This window comes from Colletotrichum phormii, assembly GCF_030913505.1.
Source record: "Colletotrichum phormii strain CBS 102054 chromosome Unknown BDP81scaffold_1, whole genome shotgun sequence".
Classification (NCBI taxonomy): Eukaryota; Fungi; Ascomycota; class Sordariomycetes; order Glomerellales; family Glomerellaceae; genus Colletotrichum; species Colletotrichum phormii.
In genome coordinates this window covers 1,101,444-1,123,787 of record NW_026851443.1, presented here as the reverse complement: position 1 = coordinate 1,123,787, position 22,344 = coordinate 1,101,444, and the positions used below count along the sequence as shown (strand labels likewise).

Sequence of the window (22,344 nt, the reverse complement as noted above, 5' to 3'; positions counted from 1 at the left end):
TGCATCGCCTGATTGGTATATACGTAATCTCTCGTTGGTATACGTTAGGTACCTTACTATGGGGTGGCTTACCTTACTGGTAGATCGAGAGTTTCGGTAGCCGGGCCAGTACTCTGCCTTACGTAAGTTAACTACGGATATCTTCAGGTCCCTTACCTTACCTACGAAGTACCTTAGGTTGTGGAAAGAACCATCACTGCTTGCCTGCCCGAGTTGCTCGCACAGGCCACATCGTGTCTTTCCCATCCTCAATGACGGGTTCCACTGGCAGATCCATAAAGACGCGCCCTGTCATTTTTTCCTATCCGTTCGATCAAGCCAATCTGGTCAAGTTCTTCCATAACATAAAGCCAACAACCACAAACGCAGCACAAATCTGGCACAATCTTCCATCGGGCTAATCCAACTGCCCACGCTCGGCTCAACTCCTGCCCCTCACTCATACCGGCTCCCCTACTAGTCAACTCGCTTCGAAAAAGAAGGAGAGACATGGCGCCAGACGCCTAGCCCCCCTGGCTGACAGCAATTCCCAAGGGACTGGAAATGGTTGCATGCACCTCAGGACATACCCCCTCCTTTTGGCATTGTCTCCAGACCCACGAGTCCACGACGCCGTGATGGCAATTTCCCCCTCCCAGGTTCGCTTTCCCTCGCCCTCTCTCGCGAGCACTCAAGTTCCAACACCCATCCAACAGGTGACAGGTCCAGGGCCACCTTCATCCAAGCCATGCCGAGACCTCGATGCTCGCTCAGCCCGCAGGACTCAGGAGCCTGTCCGACCAAGCCTGGGCCAGCCCACTACAGCAGACAGATCACAGAGGCACTTTTTTTTTTATACCGATGTGCATTTCAACGAGCTAATACCAAGCTTGCCATGGATGGAAATCCATAGCGTCCGCCCTGCTCGTCTGGCGGTTCCATACCAGAGACAAGAGGGAAACCTCCATCGATGCGCTCGAATCGATGGCGCGTCCGTACACTACAGAGACGGAAACACTGTGAATCCTCCCCCGGAACTGGGTCTCGACACTCACCCGACCTACGGATATCTTTTGCTGAAAGGGTACGATATATCCTAGCTTGGGCTCGTGGACCACACGACTGGCATCCACTCAGCGGCCACTCCATGTCGACGGTCGACGCCAGCGCCAACACCAACGCTAACACTGGCAAACCACCACCACCAACAACATTACCTCACCCACACCCGCGCCCAGGATCATTACGCGCTAGTTGTTACGATGGGAGCACTGCAAATTGAGAAAGGTCTCTAACCCACCTCGTCTTCGTAATTCGGCAAACGAGAGAGTCCGATCAGCCCAATCGCCTGATCAGTGCTCCAGATTAAATGGGGTACTCTTTCAACCTGATCCTCGCAACATTCTTGGCCCCGGGCGTCTGCCGATGAACGACATGGAATTCGACGTTTCTTAAAGCCGGACAGCACCGGATTTGCAGCCGCGCCCGGGGCTCACTCGTACGAGATCAAAGGGCGAGATCCGCTGTGGGCTATTGCAACCACGGCTTAAGGCTCTTTTCGCCTAGCACCCGCCTGCCAATGCACCGCTCCACCCTCGGCACTCGAGAAGCCGCCCAAGCGCCTCATAAAATGCCGTGACAAGTCCCGGAGATGGACCAGACCACACCTTATATCACCCTGAATTTCGTCAAAGTCCCGAGACTCGGGTTGCGCCCGTTGCCCAAGGGCGCCTTGGTCACTCACCTTGATTACGCCACTCGTCGAACCTCTCCCTTCACGAGTCATGTTTCCGCGGTTTCACCACTCTGACTTGCTCATCATCACTCGTAACGGATGGTGTTCCCGAGACCTTTCCCCTCCTGCCGCCCCTTCTCTCCAGCGAGACTTGGCGAGGGGCTCACATTTTGTCATGTTCGACAGCATCGCAAAAGTCCCTGAATCATATCTCGCCCACCCTCCGGCCGAGAGACCGTTGATAGGGAAATGCACCGGCTTTGCCGCACGAGAACAGACCCATCAATTGTCACGTCAGTTGGCTCCTCTTCCCTTTTGCTAGACCCATCTGGCGGCCGCTCGCAAAAAGCCCCGCGCTTTTGTTGTTGAGAACTCGCGATTCTCTGAGGCCGAAGGGAAATGATCGATTAATTACTGCGCAAATCCTCCCGCAGCATCATTTTGCGAGCCGAGGCCAGGAAGTCTGTAACTCAGCTCGCGAGAAAGCATCTCAACGAATGCCTCGGTCGGGAATATGACGTTCACTTTTCCGGCGGAACGCTCAAGAGGGCATGTTTACAAAACGACGTTGCTAAACCGGCTCCTGTGACGATCTCATCGATGACGGTCCGCTGCGGTTCTTAATGATGCCAGCTATGATGCTACGCAGCCGGCATAGCCAATGGAGAGCACTGGTCACAGTGTAATCCTGGGTGTGGGAATCTGTCACTGTCAGAGGTATGACGGGGCAACGGCAGTTCTTCATCACTAATTCCTTTTTGATGCGTCGGTTCAGGGGTCGTTCATTGACAAGCCTCAGCCCTCTCGACTATTGACAGGGGCCCTCTTAGCAAGATCGACAAATTAGACTTGGTCTCCTCGGGGCAAGTGGCTGGTTCTCCCGCCCGAGCAGGCGTTCATCTATCCTAGAATACCGCAAGTTTCAGGCATCTGCCCAACCAAAGAAGGCAACCATAGCGACCAAAACACTACTATTGTGCGTACGAGTGCTCTCTGGAGTAAATGCCGTCCCACAGCTTCCGGTCCGAACAGACAGGACAGGAAAATAAGTCTTCTCTATCCGGAAACTTTCGTCCTCAGGCTCCAACAGATGGCTCGGCCCCATGCGGCGAGAACACATAGTAAATTATACACGACGGCTGATTGAAGGCTCTATTCGTCTAGCTATCAAGGCACAGTATTAGAGCCCATCTTGCGACCGCTCTTCGCGACTACTGACTGGTTCCTCGTCCTAGCCTCTAAGAGAGGTCGATCTCACCTTGGTGCCGACCACAATCAGAAGTTGTGGCCTTGTGAGGATATGACAGGTTGGTACAGGAACTCGTCACAGATGGGATGACAGCTGTTCAGTCACTGCAACTCCGCCGGAATATCCTACACGATGCAAGGACCATGCCAGTATTGGCTGCAAAAGGGCGACGCTAGCAGCCACCGGGAGTCCCTCTCTGGCCGTTCTAGAAACCTGCAGAGCTTCTGCGCGCGCACACCACACACATTAGCAGGGTTTACTGCAGGATTCAGGCCGATCTGTGGCTTGAGGTATGACAACCGACCGACTTCCTTTTCGAGCTTGCAGCCCGCTCCTGTCTTCCGGTCGGTCCTCAGGCCGGACCATCAATCGGCTGCCGTGCTACTCCGTTACGCACGTACGAGTTTCACGACCAAAAGTCGGCCTGCGATGGCTTACAAGGGACTCAAGCCGATGGTGGCGGGAGACAAACGTGGCATTTCATAGCGGAAACGCGGTTACCACCACAGCATCTCGGCATCATTCTCTTGTTACTCTGGTGCGAGGCATTTCGTCGAACCCACCTTGCGTATGCTAAGACAGAAACATTGTGTAGACACTGGCCTTTCACATCAACCGCGCCGCAATGGTGCATCTGCCCATGCCCTTAATTAGGAGCAGAGTGCACCCGCTCATCTTGTTGTCTGCTGCACAATTTCAGGGGCCGAATACTTGGTTCAGACCTGCTCTGAGATTTGCGCTGATTTGAGCAGGTGTATACAGAGTATTACAAGTCCATCAACTGACAGTAAGGCTAGTTCAGAAGCATTGCGCACAGGCGTCCCTTGGTATAAGGTAGGGCCTTCTTATACTTGTGTATCCGTATAGTCGGCTGATATAGAGACTTAATCATTCAAACTTAGCCTCAGTATCTCGTCAACTGCCATACCATCAACAGAGATGGTACTCTGCGGCATGTTGAGTCTTGATGCCGGTTATCAACTTGCACGGTGGGAGACGCACGACTCTTTGCAACAGGCGGCAGCAGATAACCTCAGTGGTAGCTGTCAGGGAGCTTCGCTTCTGCTTAGGTAGCAAACAGAAGCTATGTATCTGTTCGAAGTCGGTCCTATTTAGCCTGTACAGCGGCATTTACGATAGAGGCAACACTTGGAAGAACTAACAGCTTGTCTATCCTATATTTCCAATAGGTGCGATGTTTTCGCTTCACCGTCCTGAACCCTTGGTATTGGCTCGGTCACAGAGGGCCATACCCTTGCGCGCAACAAGGGTGGATCTAGTTAGACTCGGCATTGCGCTCCGTCCAGCAGCCAACCCTGCCCAACTCAGGTCGACGTCCCGATGGCATTCTTCGACAATGGCTGCCGCTGAACGGTTTCCCGGGAAGGGCTTCTCCAAAATTCCTGTCACCCTGTCTTGTTGTTCCCCACATCGTCGTTAGGCAGCAGGATAACGGGATGCCGCCATCACCACACATCGGGATTAATCACGGTGTGCTGCTGCTCATCTATGATGGGATCAGCTCATCGCGCATCTGCTCGGAGCTCCCACGCACCCCGGCACTGCAATGTTATATCTGGATCAACAGCAGACATTCCCTTGAGACGTAGGCTGGGCTAGAAGTGACCGTGGAATATGGGCTGGAATCACTGCGGCCGACATCCAGCGTACGCACAAATGTTTACATGTCAGCATCATCCAAAAAGCCCCTAACAGACTTGCCCATTCTCCGTACACCCCTTCGCGAACGAGCCGTCCATGGGTATTGAATTCGCCGAAACCCCACTTCCGCCTGACTTCCGGTGGCTGCTCAGCAGGGGCAAAGTTCACTGTAACCCTCTCGACAGGCCGGCAGTGAGAAGACGACCAGGGCCGTCACAGCTATGGAAAGTATATCACAAAAAACAAAAACAAAAAAATTGATGGAGGGAAGGAAAAAAAAAAAAGGAAGGGCACGCAATCTGTCGTTGCGAGGCTGATCCAGAGTGCGCCGTCGACAACGCGCAGAAGAGTTGCTTCCAATTCGGCGCATCGCGCAGCTGCTGTGTACAAAGTTACAAACCGACACAGATAACACACATAAATCAAGTGGCACCGGCACGGCAACACGTCTACGGATACAGAGTACAAGTTACGATTGAGGTCGACGCGAGACTTAGTCCTCTGCTAGGCACACCCACTGCCACACCACCTCATGATCTTAAACTCCGAGCCAGCTCGGCAATTGATATACTGAGGTCATGTCTTTCACCCTCTACATTCAGTGGACGGTAACTCAGCCACTGAGGTAATCAGCACAATTCATAGTTGGCACGTGAGGGGCAGATTGCGGTGCGGAATTCAACATCCCTGGGGTCATGTTCCCAAAGAGGCTTCACAAAGCGAATCAAGCTCTTAGTGGCTCCAACAGTTCGATCGGACGCTAAACAACCGCCCTCGTCCATGGAATGGGACTTGAGATACTGGCGAAGGGCCGAGCCAATTGTGCTGTGGGGGGGCTCGTTACTTCATCCTCCACAATGCCATGCCTTTGCGGAGCTGATTATCACCCAGGACGGGCGCGGCTCAGGCCATGTAGGTGTTACGGGGCCCGTTGGTGCGGTTGGCGCACACATCGTATGAGAGAGGGACCGCGAGGAACCAAGTACAAGGTCAGCGACCTTCCACTTTGATCGGCCCCCAAGTCACATCCATTGTGTGGGCGGCAGCGGTGCGAGATATCAATCCTCTTCACTAGCCTGCCCGGGGGGGCATGACAACGGGCTCGCCATGCTCGCGACTCGGTCAGGCTGGAATGCTTGCTGGGCATTGGACGCCTGTGGCTGACGATAGACGGGCCCGTCCGTTGCTCACAGCACGAGCGACGTTCCATGCGGCCTTCTACCAGCTTCGTGTTCCACCATGTTCGAACCTCGAAGGCTAATGGACTCTGGAGGGCTACACAAGGCTTTCCGGAGGTGGCTGGCACGATGCGTCCACTCCCGAAACTTACCTACGCAGTACGGATTGCCATGTGTCCGGCACCCATCCCGTCAACACCTACCTATATATCTAGTAATCGGGCGGTCCCTGACATTGCCATCTACTAATCGCCTGCAGGTCCAGAGAGGAATCTACCAGTCTTGTGACAAGGACTTGGAACTGTTGCTGCGCTCATCCGCGACATGTTGGCGACACAAGACCATGGGTTTCTTTGAAACTACCGGCAGCTGTATGGTAATTAACCCCTCGTGAGATTCCTTGAGCAGAGTTCGGATGAACGATCAACGGGCCGTTTGTTTGAAACGACTTTCGGAAAGGACTGAGAGATGCGATGTTGCGTTGAAAAGCTGGCGTAACATCGTGTGCGGACAACAGCTTACTGAGGCATACGGTGTACACTACAAAAAGGCCTCTCCGCTTCGTCTAAGAATAGCCGCGGTATTGCACACCAAACCCCCAAATCTATGACCGAAATCCTGGAGAGCAGATCCCCAGGCCGGCCGCGATGACACCACCCGGGCCCTGCACTTCGGAGCCGTTGTCCCCCTTCTGAGGATGACGTGGGCCCCCAATGTGCTCGAGCCATTCCAAGTCCAGCCACCGCTCCGTGGTTCTGATTGAAGGAAATTTTGCTTCCGGCGCTGGTTCCCAAGCTTCCCAACACCAACGGCTGGACTGGGGGGTCACCTGTCAAGACAAGCCCAGCTTACCTAGTCTTCGGACATGTTGATACTGGGGAGTAATCCTAGACATGACACACAGCCGGCCGCTACTTTAGCCTTCGACAGCTACCGACACTGTTCTCTCGCGGGCGACCATGCCTCCATCAACTCATGGATAGCCGATGTTCCCCGTTCGAGCGCACCGAAAGCACCGAAAGCACCAACCGCGTGAGCAGAGATCAGATAGCGCAGCATCCGAACCGCTAGCTCATCCAACGATACCATGGTCTTGGGAGACCGTCACCCGCATCTAATGCCCCTGGTGTTATCATATCCGCGTACAGATACGGATACTGTGTAGACAAATGAGGGTCCAAGAATGGCCATTTCCATCCATTCGAGTGTTCGCCCACTACAACTGGAGTCTGGAGGAGCCCCAAGGCATAATTTTTGAGCATACTTCATACTAGGTCTTTAATGGTGTTGAAGGTAGCCGCAACCGAAAGCCAAATATCCGATGCTATGGGCTTCTCATTTCAAAGTCCAGCATGCCGGGGTGGCTGGATGCTGAGAGAAGACTGCTACCGTGAGCACCTCAGCCTACGGATTATCCGTACACTATCCGTACCAGCACTTGCCATGTGCATGACGTTAGACTTCAGAGCCTACGGAGTACCAGTGCTCCATACCGCAAAACCGCCGAAAAAGGGACCCTGGATTCGCTCCGAATGAGCCGGGTGTGGCGCCTGGCTCACCCTCTAATGGAAGAGCACGTCGGAGCCCCCGTCATCGAGATTTGATCGTTTATCGCAATCCAATGCCGACCAACGTCGGTCCAGCGCGTCAGATGGTCTGATCAGCGACTAGCCTGTGTATAGGTTGTTTGAAACCCAAGGATCCGGCCAGTCTTTCTTCTCGCATCGCTCGCCACGAGGAGCAGTACGAGCAGCTGCAGAGACGCCATCATAGTAGGTATCCTACTTGCCTACTTTCCTACTTTCCTAGCGTTGCTGCTGGTCTGCGGCCCAGCCGAGGCCAGACCAGAGGGCCGTCTATCCTCAAGTGTGGCATGGCGGGCGCCGCCCACGCGGCGATGAGATGGGATGGCTGTCCCATGGATCCGTCTACGCCGCACGAGCGGCAGCCAGAGACTCAGAGTGTGCGCGCTCTCGCGTGCTCCTCTTCTGGAATTAACGTACTTATGCAACTCGGTATTCGTCTGTTGCCATTACCAATCTCTTATTATCGTCGAGTCCATCCGTAAGGCTAACTCGCTGCGGCACTGCGGACGACGCTTGCCAGGGGTCATCAGTCTAACCTTTCGGGACTTGGGTCTTCACAACATGGCACCGCCATGGCAATCTGGACCTGGGCCCTGTCCACGGCAGTCGTTCTTATTGGCATTTGTGCGCTTAGCCAAGGGAACCCCGATGCTGCATCCAACCGTTTGCGGCGCATCAAGAGGAAATGAAAATTACGGTGCCTGGCCAAAGCTTCCTTCCCCAAGCATGCTCTGGGATGGTCCTGGACTTCCTGGTCTCTCTTATGCGGATGATGTTGGTGGATTTGAGGCGGGGCCGATGATGGGGACCCCAGTGCCGTTGCGCCGTGGGATGAACGACCAGAAAGTTTTGACCCATTGCCAAGATTGGCTAATCGGCACTGGACATATTGCCTTGCCATTGCGATGGAGGAGCCGCCTCTTCAGATTTTGCTGCTTTGAGGCCCTTTGACTGGCCCAAACTGCCCATCTTTCCTATGCTATCCATCGACGGCCCGCCACATGTTAGAGAGGCAACCGGTGAAGAGGGGAAATGATGGTCCTGCCAACACGAACTTTCTCTTCCTTTCCCTTGGCGGCGGATGATCTGTGGTTCTCAAGGGGGCGGTCGGCCATCGAACTATCCGAGTGGTGGATGCCATGCCTACGGGACGTCGGAGCCCAGCCAGCTGCGGCTCCGTTATGACTAGTCTCCGTCAAACTGGAGGAGTCTCCGCCTAGCCGACATTTCATGTCTATGATGATCACGTCCTACGGCATAGGCAATGGAGACAGACAATGGGAGCACGTCACGCATGTTGGAATCGGACGGCAGGACTGCGCAGTTCCTTCATTCTCGACTCTGAACGAACTCCCTCTCCCCCCCCCCCCCCCCCCCCCCCCCCTCGAAGAAACCGGGAGACTGGGAGCCGTTGGAAGCTCGGGACCAACTCCCACAGTGCTAGGCCTTCTCGGTCAACTCAATAGACCGGCGTCAATACGAGCCACCGCAAGCCCAACCATCCTGGGTAGGTCTTTGAGTGAAGGCCAGCTCAAAATGAACCTTATGCACCTGTCGCGCCTCTTTCGAATTTCCCAGCCAACAGGGTAATTTCGTGAAGCCGACGGGCGAATGCTATGCCCGCGTCTGCCTTGCATCGCGATCAACAGCCGCCATGCGGATGACCTTTCCGACCTGTCTAAACGGACCTTACTGAGCGTACCAAGCCCACCTGCTACCTCCTTTTGCGGCATTGGACTAGCACATTCGAAGGAAGGAAGCGGCAGGAACCTCCCAAGATGTCAACGAAACCATTGCAGAAGATGTGCCCTTCCAATGATATGTCTGCGTGCGTTTCTTAGCCCCGGGAGCCTTGTACGCTTTGTACAAGATGAATGGGCTGCTAGCCTGTGGCTGCGAAGAAGGGAATCATGGTGGGTGTGTTATGTGTGTGTGCGCGTACCTCGCCGCAACTGTGCAGCGCGCGTACATGCAGTAGGCAGACCTTGAGGGTGCCCTCGACTCCCTATACTGCAGCCACTCTTCTTCGAGGTTGTCGAACTCCCTCACAGACAGTGCAGGGACGACGGGGGCATCGGCTAGCGGAGATGGTATCCCGCATCGCCCGTCGAGCAAAGCGCAGTGGTATGCGGGCGCGTGCCTCCCTGTGTCTGTCTGAGCACGTCTTTTTTTCGCCCAGTGGGCCCTATCCGTACAGTCGGGACAACCCATCGTCCAAGGCGCTGGATGTGTGGCCATCTCGAACAAGCACCTGGCATATGTCCTGTCCTGGCATGATGTTGGAGAGACAGGCACCGGACCCGTCGAAAGGGGGAAAGAAGAAGGAGACCGGGCCGCGGAGCGTAGTCTGTTTTTGTGGCAAGCTCGATCGGGACAGGTTACCGAGGCGAAGGAGGAATTTCGTTCCAAATCTCGTACGTAAAGCTGGGCAAGTGGAGGGAGCGGACAGAGAGGCACAGTTGATTTGATTCTTCCTCGCTTCCTAGTATGGAATCATTGGGGAGATGACAGATTTTCTGGCGTTGTTTCCTGTCTTTCTCCTCGACAAGGCGCGAGGGAATCCTTTCCGTGAGATAGATTCCCGAGGGGGGCATATGAAATTTTACCGAATGCAGGACGGTGAGCGGAAGTGCCATGCAATTCTGCGAGGCACCGCTCCTTCCTTCCTTCCTCCATACCCCCCCAATCTCTCCCTCTCTCTGTTCTTACTATCTTCCTTCTCCGGCAGGCAGGCTGGCAGGTTACTTGGCCCTCCTAGCCAAACGCAGCAGACGCAGCAGCCCACATACGGAAACGACATACGGGGAGGGGAGTCTAGGCGGAGGAGGACGAGGATTAAGGACGATACAGATGGCCCGAATGGAAAGCCCCTTTCCCTTTCCCTTCCCCCCCTTCTTCGGGTTTGCGGCGTAGGCATCATGGGACGAAGGATGAAGGAGGCCGGATGCTCGCTGCATCTACCTACCTGCAGCACAAAGTCCCTCTGGCGTCGTCATCGTCGTTCTCCCCCCCCTCTCTACCACGCCCTACATCTTCTTCCCCAGTTCTTCAGAGAGAGGTGAGAGACATGGTTGAGTTGACGCAGTGACAAGATGGCATATACACACACATCTACACCTACACGTATCTTGACGTTCATCCGGAAAGTATGTACCAGCAACTAGTAACAAAAGTAAAAGTGCGCTCTACATGCGTATATTCAGTATGGATTCAGTATTGGGCTCTTTGGGAGGGATAGGAGTTGACCCAGAGACGCACACATACACGTCCATCAACCAACCCCCTTGACGGAATATATATGCCGTGCCTCTTTTCCACAAACGTGCCCATTCCCCATTCGAGAGAGACCCGTAGACGAAGAGGTGAGAATGCATTTATCATGTTCATTGTGTAGATCGACTTGAGGAAAGAAATTGGCTACTAAACCCCTTTCTGATTCCCTTGTCGCCCTGCTGCATAGCTGTGGCCGGAAGCAGATAGGTCGAGCAGGAAGGATCATCGGGCCTTTTCTTCTTCTCTGCCCTTCTTTTCCCTTTCGTAAAGTACGGTACCCCACGGACTTGTGGCCATGGTCTCTGTGAGGGCGAGCAGGATACTTTGGCCATTTGAAAAGGGGAAAGACAAGTTCAGAGTGTACATATGTCACCTCAAGAAGAACACTTCCACTGAAAAGAAACCTCCAAACTCAAAGTCATGCTCGATGAAGTAAGTAAAACCTATAGACAAGGACTGCTTTCTCACTTTCCCTTCCTCAAATGCTATCTCAATTCCCTTTTACCCCCTTCCCTTCCCGGTCATTGTGTGTATGTTTGTAATGTTGGTGTAGTACCAATGAAAAAAGTTCAACCCGCCCTCCATGGAAAACAAAAAAAGTTGAATGTTTTTTTGTGTGATTTTGTCTAATCCGCTTTCATATCCCATTCCTCCGCCAGTGATGATGCTGCTGCTGCTGTACCCGGGTGCTACCACCACACCCCCCTTTTTTCATGCCTTTTTCTCCTCATTTTACCATTCTCGTTGGTTGTTACCAGAAACGTGAAAACCCCTCTCCCCTTCTGAACACCCCCTGTTCACAGGCATAGAATAGCCGGTGTCAAGGTAAGCAGGCAGGCAGGGAAAGGTTGATGTGAAGTATTTGAAAAAGAAGAAGAAAAATCAGCCCACCCAGCGTCTGGCGCTCTTGAACATCCTGACCCACGGGCCGAACTCTCCCCAGCCCTCGACCTGATCCGTGGGAACGTAGCTGCCGACGTCCGCCATGATGGTCCGCTCGGGATGGGGCATGAGCGCAAAGACTCTGCCGTCCCTGCTCCTGACACCAGCCACACCGCCAGGGCTGCCGTTCGGGTTGTACGGGTACGCTTCCGGCTCCGCGACCTTCAAGCGGTTGTCGACGTAGCGGAGGGGCACGAGGCCCTCGCCGCTCAGGTCCTCGAGGGCATTGGGGTTGGAGAAGGAGGCGCGGCCCTCGCCGTGGGAGACGGCGATGGGGAAGGACGAGCCGTCCATGCCGTGGAGGAAGACGGAGGGCGTGGCGGCGCGGGACTCGTCGATCTTGACCATGGCGAAGCGCGCCTCGAACTGCCTGCTGGCATTCTCTACGAACGTGGGCCAGTTCTCGGTGCCGGGGATCAACTCCTTGAGACGGGTGATCATCTGGCAGCCGTTGCAGACGCCCAGGGCGAAGGTGTCGGGCCTCTTGAAGAAGTTTTGAAACTCCTGGCGGGCGTGCTTGTGCTCGAGGATGGATTGGGCCCAGCCAACGCCGGCGCCAAAGACGTCGCCGTAGGAGAAGCCGCCGCCCGCCGCAACACCGACAAAGTCGGCGAGGGAGCGGCCTGCGAGGACGTCGGACATGTGGACGTCAATGGGGTCGAAGCCGGCGGCCTTGAAGGCGAAGGCCATCTCCTTGTGACTGTTGACACCCACCTCGCGGAGGATGGCGACGCGGGGCGCCTTGCGAAGGAGGCTGCCGAGGGAGGCCGTCAGGGGCATGATGTTCTCTGACGGGGAGAAGGTGAGGTTGTATGACAGACCGGGGTCGGCAGAGTCAGAGACGATGGCATACTCGCTGTCTGCGCATGTCGGGTTGTCTCTCTCCCTCTGCATGGCGTACGACGTCCTAGACCACCACTGCTGCATCTCGGCGCGGTCGAGGCTGGTAATGGGGGTGTGGCCGCCGTAGCGAATGTTGAGGGTCTGGTTGTCCTTGGCCTGGACGACACCGAATGTGCGGACGAGGCCGGGGGGAGGGCCGCAGGTAGCGAAGCAGCGCTTGAAGTTGGTCTCGTCTTCCTTGCGGACCTGGAAGACAGCACCGAGCTCCTCGTGGAAGAGGGCTTCGAGGATGTCGTTGGGGGAGCCGGACTTGGCGATGCCGTCGAGCATGAGGTCGGCGCCGCAGCGGCCGGCGAACATCATCTCGGCGACCGTGGTCAGCAGACCACCATCTGAGACGTCGTGGTAGGCAAGAACGATGCCGCTCTTGTGTAGTTGCTGCAGAGCATCAAAGTAGTCCGTGATAAGATCCACGTTGCGCACGTCCGGTGCCTCGTCGCCCATCTGTCCCAGTGATTGCGCCAGGGCGGAGCCGCCCATGGCCTTCTTGCCCTCAGCGAGGTCGACGTAGATGAGGATCGTCTCGCCGACGTCTTCAATGCGGCGCAGTTGAGGAGTCCATGTGTTGCGGACATCCTCAACGACGGTGACGGCGGTGATGATGACGGACATCGGCGCCGTAACGCTCTTGGCCTCGCCAGACTCGCGGTCCTTCCATGAGGCCTTCATGGACGTGGAGTCCTTGCCGACGGGAATGGAGATCTTAAGCTGGGGGCACAGCTCCATGCCGATGGCACGGACAGCCTCGTAGAGACCAGCACCTTCGCCAGGGTGGTTGACGGCGGCCATCCAGTTGGCGGACAGCTTTACGCGGTCGAGGCGGCCCAGGATGTCAGCGGCGCCCATGTTGAGAAGACTCTCGGCGACGGCCATGCGAGCCGAAGCGGCGGGGGAGATGAGGGCCAATTGAGGCTTCTCGCCCATTGCCATGACCTCGCCGGTGCGAGTCTTGGAGTCAAGGCTGAATGAGGTTGCCGTGACGGCGCAGTCAGCGACGGGGGTCTGCCAGGGGCCGACCATCTGGTCGCGAATGGAGAGACCTCCGACGGTTCTGTCACCAATGGTGATGAGGAATGACTTGGAGCCGACGGCAGGCATACGGAAGACGCGCTCAGTGGCGGCGGTGATGAGGGCAGCGGTGTTGGTGGCCTCGGCAGCACCGGCGGAAGCGAGGGCCTCAGCAGCGTTGAAAGCAGGGAGTTCCAATCTGCGGGACTCGACGACACGCTCGAGACGGCGGCCGGGAGGGAAGAGGGCGTTGAATGGCAGGTCAATAGGCATTGGCTGCTCCGGTGAGTCGCGGTCACTGAGGGTCAACTTGGCGTTGCCTTGGGCGTCCTGGGCGGCGACGGTTCCCACGTCGGAAAAGGGGCATCGTTCACGACCTGTTGTACGGATAAGCATGATACAATATTGGCGCAGACATGATAGAGAGAAACTCACGGCAGATGCTGACGAAACGGTTGATGTTCTCCTTGTTGACGAGCAGGACGTAACGCTCCTGGGCCTCATTGCACCAAATCTGCAAGGGGCTCAAGCTGCTGTCCGCGCTGTGAACCTGGCGCAGCTCGAACTTTCCGCCGAAGCCGGCATCCTTGACGAGCTCGGGAAGAGCGTTGGACAAACCACCAGCACCGACATCGTGAATCATGGCAATGGGGTTCTGGTCGCCGAGAGCGGCGCAGGTGTCGATGACCATCTGGGCGCGGCGCTCCATCTCAGGGTTGCCACGCTGGACACTGGCGAAGTCGAGCTCGGCAGTGGCCTCGCTAGAGTCGTTGGAAGAGGCAGCTCCTCCGCCGAGACCGATGAGCATGGCGGGACCACCGAGAACAATGGCATGGGCGCCATCGTGGACGTCGCCGAGCTCCTTGAGGGCGTGCTGAGGGCGGACTGTACCGACACCGCCAGCAATCATGATGGGCTTGTGGTATCCGCGCCACTCGGGAGACTCCTCCTTGCCGACGTTGGTCAGAAGAGTGCGGAAGCAACCCAGAAGGCAAGGTCTTCCGAACTCGTTGTTGAAGCGGGCGCTACCGATGGGGGCCTCAAGCATGATATCGAGACTGCTGGCGAAGTGGGCGGGCTTGCCCAGGTCGACCTCCCAAGGGGCCTTCTCATCGGGGATCAACAGGTCAGAGACCCAGAAACCGCAGAGACCTGCCTTGGGAGCAGAGCCCCGACCAACGGCACCCTCATCACGAATCTCACCTCCAGCACCGGTGGCGGCACCAGGGAAAGGCGAAATGGCTGTGGGGTGGTTGTGCGTCTCAACCTTGACGAGGACGTGGACGACCTCCTTGGTGAGCTTCCAGCTGCCAGTGGAGTAGTCGGGGGCCCAGAAGCTGGCAGTCTCACCCTGGAGAACGGCGGCGTTGTCGCTGTAGGCGGAGACGGTGTACTCGGGGTTGGACTTGTGGGTGTTCTTGATCATCTCGAAGAGACTCTTGCCCATGCGTTGTTGATCAATGGTCCAGTTGGCGTTGAACTGCTTGTGGCGGCAGTGCTCCGAGTTGACCTGAGCGAACATGAAAAGCTCCACATCGTGGGGGTTGCGTCCGAGGTTCTTGAAGACCTGGACGAGGTACTCAATCTCAGAGTCATCCAGAGCCAGACCGAACTGCTTGTTGTAAGACTTGAGAGTCTCAACGGCCTTTGCGGCATCGGCGTTCTGAATATCGTCGCCCAGAATGTCGACAATCTCCAATGGAAACCGTTGTCCCTCAATGAACATGGCCGACAGATCAGGGCGCGACAGACCAATTGTCTCTGTCATACGGTCGTAGACGACATCCTTGAAAGCGATCTCATCGTCAGAGACGGTGTTCTCAAAGGTGAGGGTGATGGCCCTGCCGCGCTCGATACGGTCAATGTTGTCTGCGAGGCCGCAGACGTGAGTGATGCTGGTTCCCTTTGAGGACCAGGGCGAGATGTTCCGCGGGGTAATGTAGTAGGTTTTTTGGATATCAGTGTTTTCGGCAATCTGGGCGATTGTCTGGTCGGGTAAGCCGAGCCATTTTGTCAGCTTTTGCTGGACAATGAGGTTGTTGTCACTGTTCTTGAGGTGGACGTAGTAGACCCAGATGCCGGCAACGCTGGCGACCTTGTTTGAAGCAGCGTCGAGCTTGTTGATGCGCGTCTTGAGCTCTTCGGCTTGCTTGGTGGTGTAGGCCTCCTGGCCAACGAGGGTAAGAAACTCCATTCTGCCTACAGTGGGCGTAGGACACGGAGAACGGCCTTCGATCAAAAAGGAAGTCTCGCCCGGCGTTCGTGGATGTCGGGTTGGCGATAGAGATAAGTTTTTAGGCGGCGGCATCTTGTGAGTCTTCCGCTCCGAGATGGCGGGGTGATTTTGAAATCCTGGTGGGGCAGCTGCAGATAGGCGGCCGATAATGAAAATCGGAGGCTTTGGAGACTTTTTTTTTTTCTTGTCGACTGCAAGGCGCGGGGCACTAGACTTATTTTGTGGCGGTGGAGTGGCTCTCCCGCATTTTGCGCATTCACCGCGACAAATGTCACTGTCAGTCCCCTCAAACCACAAACGTTGCTGCTTGACGAGGTCCACGTCCGGGAGTCAGGGGCGCATGAATTGTGGCTGGTGTCCTCTTTCTACGCGTACCCACGCAGACATGTATCCGTTTGAACAGGACTGAAGTGGTGACTGCCCGCTGTCGGAGCATTCGTCCGTACCTCCAGGTTCCAAGTTGTCAGTGTGGCTTGTGGGCTGGGTGTGGCTGGTGAGGTCAAGCGGAAAGAGACGGCCTAGAATAAACCAAGACGAAGAGGCCGGTGAGGGCGAACAAGAACCATCCCAGAGACGTCGTGACTAGTGCTTCACCACGTCGACTCTCGAGACCATCACTGGTCAGAGCCTGTGTCGAATCACGAATCGACTTGGGATGCATGACCGAGGGCCAACCCGAGCACAGCAAGGAAGCCAACCGTTCATGCTCAGGCCTGCCATCGCAAAATTTCCATCCGATGGTGCCGAACTCAGGTCAATCACAATCTACATTGTGCAGCTGCCAACAACTCTTACATGTCGATGTACTCTAGCAATTCTGGCAGAGCAAGGAAAATTCTAGCGTGCCCGTCCCGTCGTAGCGGCAGCGTAGAGGGCCGTCAGTTTGTATGCGTAAGGTTGTTCAGGTCGTGCGTGCGTGACCTTTCCGCTGCGAGTCCCGCTGTAAGATCGCCCAAACTTTCGGGACGCCGGGACCCTCCCACGTCTCCGTGCGAGTGGCTGTCAGCTGGCGGCACTTCAGCTTTCCTGCTCTTCCGCCCGCGTCCTCCACTCCCGCCCAGGTGCTGAACCCTGTCAATGCCACATTCTTCCATTGTATTCAGCGGTACAGAAAAGGGCACTTGGGACATTTGGCAAGAGGGAAAAGGCGACGTTAGCGAAAAACAAGCAATTCGCTTCACTGGTGGGAACACTGGAAAGTCCATACCTGTCTTGGCTTCCGGATTGATTGGCTCCCCTAAAACAGATACCCATCTTCTCCAATTTCTTAGATCGGCCTCGACGACTCTGCGACTGCCCGCCCGCCGCGTTCCGCTTCGTCACTTCTCTTCCTTTCGACGCGTCCGTCGACTCTTGGGACGACTTAATCCGGTTCCCCTTTCCTCCCAACCTTATCCAACGTGTTTTTGTGCTCCCGACTTTGCTTCATTTCGCTCCAATATCTTGCGCGCCGCAGCATTAGCACCCTCTACCGCCGCAATCATGCGCTGGTTAACGTCCTTTGCGGGCTACTTGGCCCCCATCTTCCTCATCATGTCGCCAGTTCTCTCCTATAGCGACCAAGCCCTGTCGATGCACAAGAACAAGTCCAGCGCCGGCTTCTCTCTCGACATCCCGCTGATCATGCTCGTAGCCTCCCTGCTGAAGTGTGTTGAGAACATCTGCCCCGTCTCATCCGAAGTAAGCTGACACAATTCGCTTTTCCACAGGATCTTCTACTGGCCCGGCGCGCGATTCGATACTGCCTTGCTCATCCAGGCCCTCCTCATGATTGTGATGCAAGTCATCTTGCTCAAGATCGCTCTGGATCACCGATTGCCACCCTCGGCCAAAGGAGGAGAGGCTGCGACGCCCTTCGCCAATGTCAACGACGGTCCCGTCTTTGGCGCACAGAGGCCCTACCACTTCTGGCAGTGGAGGTCGCCCAAGCCGTGAGTTTTCTCGTCTTGCACAGCGCATTATGTGACACGACTAACAGCCGCCCATAGTTACTGGCAATTCCTCCTCTACCTCTTCATCGGCTTGACCGTCTGCGAACTGCTCCTCGCGCCCGTGCGACCCGTATACCAGACCTACTCCATGCTCATCGGCTACATCGGTCTCTCGGTCGAAGCGACGCTGCCCCTGCCCCAGATCTTCTCCAACTCGCGATCCAAGTCTTGCAAGGGCTTCCGCTTCTCCGTGCTGGCGAGCTGGCTGATTGGTGATGCCATGAAGATGTTCTGGTTCTTCACGTCAACGACCGAGATCCCCTGGGCATTTAAGCTGTGCGGCATGTTCCAGGCCGGATGCGACTCGTTCCTCGGTGTCCAGTATCTCATGTACGGAGATGGCGAGAAGGGTGAGATCAAGGAGCACCCCATGTCCCAGTATCCTCAGTACCCTAACGGGGTCTACAAGCCTCCTTTGCCCGAGCAGGTCAGTGGCAGGTCCAGTCCAGCCGGCCGAAGAACCTCTAGCCCCTTTGGCAAGGAGTTGCGATAAATCGCAGGTACCTCGATTACCTACTTCTTCTAATGTACGATGGTTATTTTGGTCCACGTTCCGCCGATATGTACGGATACGTCCCGCATAGCAGCGTTGTAAATTCTGCGAAGTGTTGCAAAAGATATGGGAGAGGCAGCTTAGACAGGGATTAGAAAAGGAGTTTCAGGGGCCAACACCTTAGGGCCAATGGTAATTGCCGTATGACTGCAGGGGTTTGATGAGCGAACAGCAGCTCAATCTTCTCTTGATGGTGGCCAACGTCGTTATCTAGCGTTAGTGAGTACTTTGCTTGCTGGTTTCCAAGACGGCGTTTGGCATCACGAATGGCGTTGGAAATATTGATCTGGGTGACGTACATACATCTGGATACCCAATTTATTTATACATGCGTCAAATTTTTGTTGGCATTTAGATTGATTTAGATGGACGAATGATGAGCCTGGCGACCAAGTCTTTCGTTAACTGAGCCTCACCAAACATCGCCGATACCCAGGAGTTGCAGAGGCTCCCAACCACCCACTTTTCGAGTTGGCCACCCAACTGACAACTACCGTACCACACCACCACCATCGTCAAATCCGATCTCGAAACGATTTACGGTTAGCAACTCTGAGAGCTCATATCCAGCACCAGATTCTTCTAGGTAGTCAAGAAGAAACGCTCACTTTTACCGACTTTCTTTTTTTTTCTCCCAATTTCCATATACAACGACCTATATATCCAGTTTTTTTTGTCTACTTTATACTTCATCCTACTGTTTACTCCTTCACCCGGCCAACCAGCAGGGAATTTCCCAAATCGTCGAAACAATTCTCCAGATACCCAAATCGACGTTAGACCAATTCGCAACTCGATATCTTAGCATAACGGTTTTTTGGAACCTTTTCAAGACGGCCTATCCACTTGCGATCTTAGCTAGTCTTGGAAGCGCCATCGCAGTGCCTCGGGCGCATCAGCAGCAATCATCCCAGTTCAGTTTCTAGCCTAGTGCTTGGGTGTTCCTTGCATCGCTCGAAGAGCAGTCAGACCTGAGCTCTTCAAGAAGTCATTCCATTTCGAGATCTGACTGCTTCGTGGGTTATTCTTTTATTAAACAAGAGCTCGGCTGGTCTGCGCGAGACTGGAGACGTAGGCGGGAATTGACTAAAGGTAAGCATGTGTAGTGCCTTTCTTATTGTCCAGAGAGTATTGAGAGACGAGTGCTCTGTAACAACTACAGTTCTTCTGGTTTGAACTCTCATCAGTCCCTTCAATGGACCTTCGCTTCCATTGAAAGTCACGAGAAGTGGCATGATGGTCATGCTTTGGGCTGTGCTTCATACGGGCCTTGGTCAATGTTGGAGCCTGCTTTCCGTCTTAGACATAAGTGTCAGTCATGGACAGAGTATTTGGGACAGTCTCGTCAAGATGTTGCCTGTCTCTCAATTGACGCTGTTGTCACTACCTAGCCTACACGTCCCCTTCTTCTGGCTACATCCCGTGCGTTGCTACTGCCTACAGCACTTCTTACCAACCCCCTTCAAGCATTCCTACCAGTGAGCTACACTTGACCTCAAAGGACTTCCATTCAGACAACATCTATCTTTTTCACCTTTCTTAAATTTCAGTCTCACTCACTTCCATACGCTTCAACTGACTGACCTGTTTAGTCTAAAGTCCACACTGGCTAAGTAAGGTACGTGGTCCTCAATCGGCAGGCACGCAACTGCGGAACCCGCTTCCTCGTGTAAGTCGATACGATTAAGCTGCCCCTTCCCAAATGCGCTCATCACCGCCTTCCTGGACTTCTGGACAGCACCTCCTCCCATGAGATCAGTCTTACCCACCTTCACTCATCTCACTTGAGCTCGCTGCCAATTCACATTCTTCCCTCTTCACTCATACTCAGTGCTGAAGCTTACATCTATCTACACACACTTCAGAGGCACACAGCAAGCTACCGACCACATCTTTAAAGAGATCAAGTCAAAACATCCGTCGCACTCAGTAAGTATACCAATTTTTCACCTGAGATTCCTCTCTGTTTCCAATCTTCGGAATAAGCCCAAAGAAAATTGTCGCCTACCGCAATTGCCTGCCCTCCTTCTCCTACCACTCCACCTTCCTTATTTCCCCTGAGCTCTTCCTCCTTTCCGTACTCACCCACCTCTGCGCTGCCTACCTTATTTTGACCCTCGACACACACCGGGCGGGCTTCCACCTTCTACACCACAACACGGCACTCCCAACATCAATCCAGCCCTAATCCCTCCACCGCAGGTCGCGCACGAACAGAAAACGCAATAGAAGCTCGCTGTGTCAGCAGGTACAGATACTCTTGATCGTCACAGATTACCTCTTCCCCTACGCTACATTTTCTTTTTCTATTTGCTCTCTGACCCTTCCGTGGACTCAATACTAATCCGTCAATTCTATAGATCACCAACCAAGATGGCTCCTGCAAACTTCAAGACCTACGAGTCTCAGGCTCGCCTGCTTCGTGCCATTGTGGCCGCCCACTCCGATGTCAAATGGAACTACAAGGGTAAGAACTACGCGTGTTTCCTCTCTTTTCGTCCAGCCCGATTCTCATTCTTCGTCACTCCCGATTTCCTTCTGTTATTCACCATGGTCGACGTCATTTCTGACGTACGACAGATATCCAGAAGTTCTACGGTTCGGATATGACCAAGGACGCTCTCATCCATCGGTTCAGAGCTCTGAAGAATCAGGGACATGTCCTTCGGCAGGTCGATGAACAGAACGTAGACTGCAAGGCTATTCCCGTGGATCTCCCCAAGGAGAAGAAGGGTAAGCGATGCTCCTTGCCGCCCTTGCTTCTACATTCGTTCTCTTGCTTTCATCCATTGCGCCGTCCTTGCCTTTTTCCTCTGTATATTTCCTCAAGTTCACTACGCTTTTACTGCAAATTGACTACGGAGTATACTGACTTGAGACAACAGAGATTGCCAAGTTCTTCGGCGAGTCCACCGCTGATGGCATCCAGTTCCAGTTCCGTGGCATCAAGAAGGACGCAGAGTCCCTCAAGCAGACTGCCAACAGCGGCGGTAACCCCGCCTCTGCCTTGACCCTCACCGGCGGCACAAACAGCAATGTTTCTACTCCCCGCAAGCCCCGTACCCCTTCCAGCAAGGTTCGCGCCTCGGGCGGTGGCCGTTCAACCACGGCCAAGAAGACCATGCCGATCAAGACTGATCCTGTGACCGACGATGATGATGAGGGTGATGATGCCGTCGACTATAACGCGCTCGAGGACACTCCCTCCAAGACTCGCGTCCACAACGTCATCGACGGCCGTGTGACGAAGAACAAAGCCGCTCCTCGCCGGAGTGCGACTCCCAGCCGCGCCGCTACTATCGCCGCGGCTGCAACCATTACACAATCTGCTGCCGTCGACCTCACCACCTCCGACAGTGAGGTAGACACCCCCAACAACATTTCGGGCTACGAGCTCCCTACCATCGTCGAGGCCAAGCCTGCTGCCGTCCAGCACCCGTCCTTCGAGGAGGCTGTTGCTCAGAATCAGACCATCATCCAGCCCGCTGCCATGGCTAGCTTCACCGGAAACGACAGCTTCTCGCAGTCGATGGATGCGGCTATCTTCAATCCCGTCAACAACATGAATGACGAGCTCAACTTCAGTTTCGCCGAGAGCATGGTGAACTCCAACGGCGGTTTCGACTCCTTCATGGGCGCCGAAGGAGAAATCTGAGCTGGCTTTTCATTGGCATGACGAAGAAAGACCTGGGAGTATCCCGAGGTCTGCCGCTGTTCTGAATCTTTCACGTTGTGGTATCGACAACTCCTCTTTACGGAATGGGAACTTGGCGTTGGGCTTGGACTACTCTCTTCATCCTAGGTGGATATGAGCCACGGATAGCATGTACAAAAGGAAACGAAGGATACCGAAGTGGGCTTTTCCCTATGCTTCTATAGATAGATGGATCTTTTCCCACCGAGCTCGCAGAGCTGTAGTGCGTGGAAGAGATCCCCAATGAGATACCAAGGCAATAGGCCGACTTGATTTGCACATCTCGGTATTTTGTTCCCTAAGTGACCATACACTGCGCGGCGTTTTTCGCATGTCCATGCGGCGTTAGGACCTA

General features: G+C 54.8%; 6 protein-coding genes across 6 annotated transcripts; 5 read left to right on the top strand and 1 right to left on the bottom strand.

Annotated features, from left to right (window-relative positions):
- The first annotated feature begins 279 nt into the window (after positions 1 to 279).
- Positions 280 to 1,471, top strand: BDP81DRAFT_412747 (uncharacterized protein). The gene has a single exon (XM_060589239.1). It carries the CDS (start codon positions 552 to 554, stop codon positions 1,077 to 1,079), a length of 528 nt encoding a protein of 175 aa, XP_060451521.1. The 5' UTR covers positions 280 to 551; the 3' UTR covers positions 1,080 to 1,471.
- An 8,308-nt stretch (positions 1,472 to 9,779) lies between these two features.
- Positions 9,780 to 10,555, top strand: BDP81DRAFT_4506 (uncharacterized protein). The gene has a single exon (XM_060592544.1). The coding sequence runs from the start codon at positions 9,894 to 9,896 to the stop codon at positions 10,449 to 10,451; it is 558 nt and encodes a 185-aa protein (XP_060451520.1). The 5' UTR covers positions 9,780 to 9,893; the 3' UTR covers positions 10,452 to 10,555.
- Positions 10,556 to 11,544: 989 nt separating this feature from the next.
- On the bottom strand, positions 11,545 to 15,709 carry BDP81DRAFT_388405 (phosphoribosylformylglycinamidine synthase; the record flags this gene model as incomplete). Its single annotated transcript, XM_060587115.1, has 2 exons — positions 11,545 to 13,892; positions 13,951 to 15,709. The coding sequence occupies 2 exons, from the start codon at positions 15,707 to 15,709 to the stop codon at positions 11,545 to 11,547; spliced, it is 4,107 nt and encodes a 1,368-aa protein (XP_060451519.1).
- A 1,575-nt stretch (positions 15,710 to 17,284) lies between these two features.
- BDP81DRAFT_388404 (uncharacterized protein) lies at positions 17,285 to 18,235 on the top strand (the record flags this gene model as incomplete). The annotated part of the gene is made up of 3 exons (XM_060587114.1): positions 17,285 to 17,397; positions 17,461 to 17,682; positions 17,740 to 18,235. 3 exons carry the CDS (start codon positions 17,285 to 17,287, stop codon positions 18,233 to 18,235), a joined length of 831 nt encoding a protein of 276 aa, XP_060451518.1.
- Positions 18,236 to 19,519: 1,284 nt separating this feature from the next.
- BDP81DRAFT_412737 (uncharacterized protein) lies at positions 19,520 to 19,811 on the top strand. Its single transcript, XM_060589238.1, has one exon. The coding sequence runs from the start codon at positions 19,529 to 19,531 to the stop codon at positions 19,775 to 19,777; it is 249 nt and encodes an 82-aa protein (XP_060451517.1). The 5' UTR covers positions 19,520 to 19,528; the 3' UTR covers positions 19,778 to 19,811.
- Positions 19,812 to 20,668: 857 nt separating this feature from the next.
- On the top strand, positions 20,669 to 21,950 carry BDP81DRAFT_388403 (uncharacterized protein; the record flags this gene model as incomplete). Its single annotated transcript, XM_060587113.1, has 3 exons — positions 20,669 to 20,762; positions 20,876 to 21,028; positions 21,181 to 21,950. 3 exons carry the CDS (start codon positions 20,669 to 20,671, stop codon positions 21,948 to 21,950), a joined length of 1,017 nt encoding a protein of 338 aa, XP_060451516.1.
- Between the last annotated feature and the right edge of the window lie 394 nt (positions 21,951 to 22,344).